The sequence below is a fragment of the Eurosta solidaginis genome, chromosome 3 (genome assembly GCF_040869045.1).
Source record: "Eurosta solidaginis isolate ZX-2024a chromosome 3, ASM4086904v1, whole genome shotgun sequence".
In the NCBI taxonomy this organism is placed as follows: Eukaryota; Metazoa; Arthropoda; class Insecta; order Diptera; family Tephritidae; genus Eurosta; species Eurosta solidaginis.
Window position 1 is genome coordinate 90,710,760 of NC_090321.1, and position 7,605 is coordinate 90,718,364.

The 7,605-nt window shown below is 39.1% G+C and overlaps 1 protein-coding gene across 1 annotated transcript; it reads left to right on the forward strand.

Moving 5' to 3' along the window:
* Positions 1-555: 555 nt before the first annotated feature.
* Positions 556-6,251, forward strand: LOC137244152 (ubiquitin-protein ligase E3C). The gene is made up of 8 exons (XM_067772741.1): positions 556-1,184; positions 2,308-3,031; positions 3,092-3,497; positions 3,567-3,688; positions 3,760-4,542; positions 4,638-4,782; positions 4,846-5,545; positions 5,606-6,251. Exons 1-8 carry the CDS (start codon positions 849-851, stop codon positions 5,771-5,773), a joined length of 3,384 nt encoding a protein of 1,127 aa, XP_067628842.1. The 5' UTR covers positions 556-848; the 3' UTR covers positions 5,774-6,251.
* The last annotated feature ends 1,354 nt before the right edge of the window (positions 6,252-7,605 follow it).

A 7,605-nucleotide genomic window follows, 5' to 3' on the forward strand; every position in this document is an offset into this window, starting at 1 on the left:
ATATTAGCTGTGTTTTTTGTCACATCTATATACGTTTACGCTTAAACTTTATATGGTCTGCTAGGCGACAAACTTTGAATACACCTCTGAAATTGCTACGCATAAAATTAGTACTACTAAATTTCAATACGCATTATACTCAGATGTAACTGAAATATGTGTCTATGTGTCGCCCTCTGCACTAATTCTATGCGCGTACACTATTTATTTATGACAACTGATTCAGCTATATGTTATACACAGAAATACAACAGAGGGTTGTGTCTCCGCTTTTCGGTACAACCTGTGCTGTAGCTAGTTGTTTAACCACTGCCGCTAGATGGATCTCCTAAGCATTATCTAAGCGAGGATAGGCGTTTTTCGCACGCAAACGAAACGCATACGCGTGTAAAAAAAACGGTTATTTATTAAATACCAATACATATGTATGTATGTTCAACTAGGTGGATCGATAGACTTTTTGAGCACCCCATTGATAACACTTAACTGCACTGTCCCGAACAGATGGTTGTTGACATTTGGTAAATGTCAGAAAACATCACTTAAATTTTTTAATGTCATTCATTAGAGCAATAAGAATACTTGAAAATTGTAATATCAATTAAGGTAAAACGCATTAGATAATTTTTATACCGTAATTAGGAACTCGAGATCGGAGATGAACACTGAGACTGAAAAAGGCTCTACATAAGGGTTATTCTTGCGTGGAGCATAATTGTGAAAAATTGCTGGTAATAGTCTAGAACAAACTGCTTCGTCAGTGACTGATCCAATTGGCTGCATAAGAAAAAACATACACAGAAAGTCGGACATACATATCAGGCAAGAATACTTTTTTCACACAAGTCATGTTTGGCTTCGATGGAGATTACCGCCGGCGACCGGTACAAAGTTTAGGCGGAGCTTCACAAACATGCGATCGGGACACTATTATACGTAAGGCACAACAGGAACGACAGAAACGTAACGAACTGCGGCTACAAAACAATGGAGCCCTCGTCCTTCAATCATACACACGATCTTTTATACATAGACAACGACGAAAACGCATGGAGCGTGAGGCGTTCGATGATTACTTGCGCACGCACCGTGAGCGTGTTGTTGAAGATGAATGTTTGGGATATTTATTGAGACGTCTCATATTTTTCTATAGCAACAGAGAAAGTAAAGACGGTGAACGATTAGTAAGTATGGCTTATGTTAATAAAACTTGAAATCCATTCCGGAGAAACTGGGTTGTGTTTGAAGAAGCACTTTACCTAGCCAATCCGATGCAATAAACATTATTCAATGATAATGCTTTAAGTATGACTGTCATTTTTAATATAGGTTTAAACAGAGCTACTCAGGTTCTTGAATCCAATTCCCAATCTCTTGAATACGAGGTGAATCCTGTATCTTACACATATTTAGCAGGTAAGGCTCCGGCGAACCCAAGTTCCTCATACTGGCACTGGGAGAGGGGTTGGGCTGAAAGTTCAATGTGGTCGTATTGGAATGTTCCATGGATGGTCAGGCCAGTACACTATTGGAAGCATCAACATCATAACCCCCAAAATATCGTTAACTCCCCAAAAACTACGGGGAGTGTATGTGTGGCTACAGGAAGAAGGTGTAGATCTTATACATATGATGCCGTCTCTTAGGATACTGCTCATGGTTATCTTGAACTGAAAGAACTGCCTGGGATAGGACACATAATTCTTGCTAACTAAACTAATTATTTATTGTTTCAAGTGAGGCAGAGATGATTTCCCCCTTTAAATCTCGAGGGTTGGGTACCTCCAGACTTGTTGCATCGATAAGGACATTTCCCCGAAGGCCTTGGAGAGTGTTATCGATATTGATGGTCCTTTGCCGGATGCAGATCTGGTACGTTCCGGTAGGAAGCCCGACCATCTCGGGAACGATTTGTTATGACCACATGCGACCTTCTAGGCCATCCCGCCCTCCCACTTCCTAGATCGACGAGCCTCGCCTGTAAAAGTAACACGATTCGCCACGGGTTGGTGAGGTTGGCAATTGGTTTGGAGAAGCTATATTTTGCGCTGGCAACACCTTGAAAGAGTTGCCCTGCACAACCCCTTGACTCAATTTGGTATTTTAGTTAGTTTATTACGACAGGCATTCCTGCCGCGGGTATATTCTAAGGCCCCTAACCAGCTGGGGGTCGAATAGCTTGCTGTAGAATTGTTTACTGTGGAATTCCGGTTTGATTTTTAGCAATAGATCAGCAAATTGAACAATTATTTGTGTGCGTATTCCATTACATAAATGAATCATATTTTTTAAATTCCTGTTCTTTAGATTGAAGTTTGCCAACAACTATTGCGGCACCCTGAACGGCTACTACGAAACTCTAGTACTGAATTCATCTGGTTGCATCGTCTAAAAAAACTGCTTGACATTTGTATTACACAAATGACATTACCACAGACTTCACCCGCCATACCACTGCGTATGCTTGAAATATTCACATCAGCAACTGTTTTAGAACAATATATGGAAGATGAGGCACGGGTGCAGGCCTATTTGGGAGTAGTTTTCAGTTTTTTAATGAGACATGAGTACTTTGGGCGTCTGCGACAGCTCATGGAAGCAAAATGTCCGCCATTGGATGGTGAGACCTTACATGCGCCAAGTCCATTCGCTGAAGCTTTATTTCAACTTATGCTACGACCTTTGTTGCTAAAAAGCAAAATATCCGGCATCTATGAAGATTTTTGTAAACATATACTTGCAAAGCCCTTCAGTGATTCCATAAGAAATTATGTATTACCTTCGTTGGCGGAGTGTCCTGATTTTCCATTTTCTCAACTAATACAACAACTAGCTACTGCTAACCAAACAGAGCAAATGCAAGTGGACTTACCTTCTGATTGCACGTCATCGCATCCCACCACTTTCACTGGGGTACCCTCTTCAAACAAACAAACTGCGCTGACAGCGAAAAATGTATACAATGAACAATCTGGTATATTTAGCAGCTATCTTCTTAATGCAATTTTAATACTTGACCGCAAACACTTGGGTAAGCAAAAAGTAATTCAACCACTTATTGAACATACTAATTTAATGTTTTATTTTACAGATTCTATACTTGAACATAATCTAGTCGGCGATTATATAAAAATTATTGCAGAGATTTCAGGGAAAATATTACAACTACCAAAATCAACATTAAAATTGTCGACAGCACATCACCAACGCATGGATGCGGATGAATCTAGTGATGATGATGATGAAGAAGATGAGATAATAAGACGCTCCCATAGGCAAAAATCAAATTTTGACTTAGATCTTGGGCCACCTCCGCTGAGTAGCGACGAGAAAGCGGTACTTTTAGAGTGTATCAATTTGTTGAATGATTCACAGCGTGTGCGTATACTGACAGAACTAACAGATATATATCTTAATGATTTACGAGTTTTGTACGCCTTGTGTGAAGTTTGTCACAATCTTATGATATATAATAAGCAGGCAATATTCGAATATAAGTACGTTTTATATATTTAATATTTTTTAATATATCACATTTTAATTAACATGAGTAATTTACTTTATAGATTGCTATATACCCTAGCCTTCATGCCAAATATTGTACGTACTATTTGGTTTACTTTGACAGCGCAGTCTAGCCAACTTGGATTTAATGCACCTTTATCCTTGATATCTAAAGGTGTCGTACGTAAGTAAAGTTTTCTTTTTTGCTTTTGCTTTAAAATATATAATTTGACTAGTATTTTTACTCTCTCATAGCGAAACAGAGCGGTGTTGAACAGACAATTCCTTTGTTGGCAACTTTTTGTATGCTCTTTGGACGTCTATTGCCAACATTACATGACGCGGAATTCTGTGATGAAAAACTTCTGTTAGCCAAATCGCTGCAGTCATCATTGACCGCTCCAACACATATACGTCTTATGCCATTCTCCCTAGCTGAAATTGTTCAATTGTCAAAGACACTAAAGGAAATTTCTTTGGGACTAGTTGATTTGGCTTTTCCTGAGACGCGTTCAAATCTAAATGAACATTATCGATTTGTTTTGGGACGTTCAGAATCTGATGATAAAAAGATGTGGCAACAAAAACAGATTTGGGCGAATTTGTTAAAAGTGGTTGTGTTTGTTTTGAACCAAATTCACACCCGTGATTTACGACTTGGTTTTTGTCCGGAATCACACTGGACAGTAAGTCGTTTAGATTTGCCACTTGATCGTCCTACTGATTTGCCATTGACACGTGGCAATCGTACACGTGGTATTCGCCCATTCCAACCAATTCGAGACTTCACACGTGAAGATTTTGAAAATGGTCCACCAATGTCTACCAAACAAATACGTTCAATTACAATATTGAGAGAGATACCATTCGTTGTGCCTTTTAGCAAGCGTGTGGGAATATTGCAAGGTCTCGTGGCTGCAGATAAAATGCGCGTTCAGGGTAATTACCAAGCCTTTCTGCAGGGCCCATCTATTATTCTCAAGGTTAGACGTTCACATCTGTATGAGGATGCTTACGATCGACTTCGACCGGAAAATGGTATGTTTTGTTCAAATTTCGACCGAAAACCAATTTGGAACAACATTGAGTTTAGTTTTCCTATTAAATAATTGACGTTTTTACATGCTTTTCAGAACCAGATTTACGTTTAAAATTTCGTGTACAGTTTATTTCATCACTTGGTTTAGAGGAAGCTGGTATAGACGGCGGCGGCGTCTTTCGTGAATTTCTTTCTGAACTTATTAAGACTGCATTTGATCCGAATCGGGGATTCTTCATGTAAATAAAATTTATTTGAAAAAATTAATGCCTACACTTATATAAACAAAACTTTTCATATAGGGTAACAACAGATAATAAATTGTATCCGAATCCAGATGCTGCCGATATAGAGCCTGATTATGAGAAACATTATTACTTCATTGGTCGAATTCTTGGTAAAGCGATTTATGAAAATTTGCTTGTAGAACTACCATTGGCTGAATTTTTTCTAACAAAGTTAGCTGGGAAATATGCTGATGTAGATATCCATCAGTTGGCTTCACTCGATCCGGAACTTTATAAAAATTTGCTATACCTAAAAGATTACGATGGTGATGTGACCGAATTGAATTTGGATTTTACTGTGGCCAGCAATTCGTTGGGCCATACACAAGTGGTTGAACTAAAACCTAACGGACAGAGCATACCTGTTACTACATCTAATCGTATTGAATATCTACAACTTATGGCTGATTACAAATTGAATGTTCAGATACGTAAACATTGTGTGGCATTTAGGCGGGGCCTATCAAATGTATTACCTGTCGAATGGCTGTATATGTTTAGTAATAAAGAATTACAAATTCTTATATCTGGTGCTGAAATACCTATTGATCTGGAGGATTTAAAAAAGCACTGCAAATATGGTGGTGAATACAGTAACGAGCATCCGTCAATTATAGTTTTCTGGTCGGTATTGGAGAGTTTCAATGATCTGCAACGGAGGCAGTTGCTTAAATTTGTGACTAGTTGTTCTAGACCACCACTCTTAGGTTTCAAAGTATGTTCATACATTTGAAATATAATTAAAGAAAATAAGATTAATTTATTACTTTAATAGGATCTTGATCCGCCGTTTTTTATACAAAATGCGGGTGACATGGAGAGGTTACCAACTGCGAGTACCTGTACAAATCTGTTAAAGCTACCACCATTCAAGACGGAAGAGCAAATGCGTGAAAAGCTATTGTATGCTATACAATCAGGGGTGGGTTTCGAGTTGAGTTAAGCTTCTCTCCTTTTAGTTGTTAAGCGTTAATCTTTTTTTTATCATGATTAATGGAGTATGAATCATATTAAAAAGCGTTTAATGACAGCCGTCTGACGGCTTTCAATGAATGGATAGGTGTTATGGGTTAAACAATTTATGCTAATAAATAAAATGAATTTTAGTTGGACAAAGGTAGCAATATATGGAGAGCTGCAAACAGAGTCCAGTGGCTTGAACCCAATATACGTCTTATATATGTATTCACCACTTTTCTGTCTTGGAAGTGCAGGTTGGTAAACATATACATACATATATTTAAAATTCTGAGGGACATAATAGAGGTAGATTAAAATATTTACTAATAAATTATTACCACAAATAACTGATCGATTAAAAAACTCCCATTGATAAATACTATTTCATATGTATCATTGTTTTGTAATAATTAGTTACAAAACTGGACACAGGAAATTATTTAAATAAAGTAATGTTTATATCGAAACAAAACTATTGCAGTATAAATTAAAACCAAGTTTATAAAAAATCCGTGCATAAATACATACCTAGAAATGTGCATTAGAGTGTCCATTACACTGGCTTACAAAATAAAAGAGGCCCTTCATGGGACTAGACTCAAAGTTATGATGGTTGCCCCCAGAAGGGCGTGAGGCATACCACTGAATGAGCCAACGCCCCCCTTCTTTATATTTGTAAACAGTTGAACCAATTTGTATGGCTAATGTAGCTCAGGATACCTTAAATTTCACCTGAGCCAAGCTCCGTTAAATAGCCGTTAAATAGCCGAGGCCTTGCTCCGACATTACGTGTCTGTTTTGGTTAAAGAAAGGCATCTGCAGAAGAAATGTTCACCAGTCTCTATGTTCCCCTACAGCTTCGGCAGAAGTCCTTCGTTGGGGCTCCCATGCGTTGGCCGTGTAATCTCATCTGACAGTGTTCCCGTAATATCCAGATTAATGGACCTAAGGAGGGATAATTGAGTTTGGTAAGGAACATAGTCCGATTCAGATTTGGGCGAGGCTAGGTTTTTCGAGACAGCTCAGGTGGGTTCCATTGCCCATCTGACATATTTCTCGGTAAATAAAGTCATATGGAAGTTTTCCATGTGGCAAGAGGAGGAGTGTTGTGAACTTAACTGAATTTTCTCCATTTAATAAGTAGCTTTTCTCGCTAGTTCGTCAGCAAGACAGCTCCCATGTACACCACTGTGACATGGCTAGTTTGTCTAGCGACTGTCTATTGCTACCTTTTAAGAGGTGCCATCAAGAACTTTGATCGGTGATTGAATTGCTACCTTCTAAGAGGTGCCATCAAGAACTTTGATCGGTGATTGAATGTCTAAGTAAATTAATAGATAGTACCCATCGACCAGCCTCTTATGGCCGTTAGTTCTACCTGAAACACGCTTCAGTGTTTCGGCAGCCTTACCGAAGGCGAAAGATATTTCCAGTAAATACCACTCGCTGTCATTTCAGTGTAACCCCATTTACTGAGCCATTCTCTGAGCTAGAACCCAACATTCGTCGACCCTGAAATTTCTACCAAGCTTTGTGGCTCCCTACTGCTCGCGTCCAAGGACGTCTCACGGTTCACGCACAAGCGTATCTCCGTCACCTAACAGCAACGCATCAGCTTCCCGCTGCTGCTCGTGCCAAACAGCGCCTCCAGCTAGCACGGCCACTCTAACCCACTCCGAGGGAGTCCCCAAAACCATCCAAATTGACCCCAAATGACTCCGACGAAGTATCGAAACTATCCCGAAATGACCACCAAAATACCACGGGAGGACCCCGAGGGAGTCTCAAAAACAATCCCGAAATTACACCAAAACC

Excerpts from the sequence above, each read along its gene's own strand:
- LOC137244152 (XM_067772741.1), top strand. The coding sequence starts at position 849 with ATGTTTGGCTTCGATGGAGATTACCGCCGGCGACCGGTACAAAGTTTA. Across the intron at positions 3,032-3,091 it reads ACTTGACCGCAAACACTTGG|ATTCTATACTTGAACATAAT; the intron begins GTAAGCAAAAAG and ends TTTATTTTACAG. Across the intron at positions 5,546-5,605 it reads CACCACTCTTAGGTTTCAAA|GATCTTGATCCGCCGTTTTT; the intron begins GTATGTTCATAC and ends TTACTTTAATAG.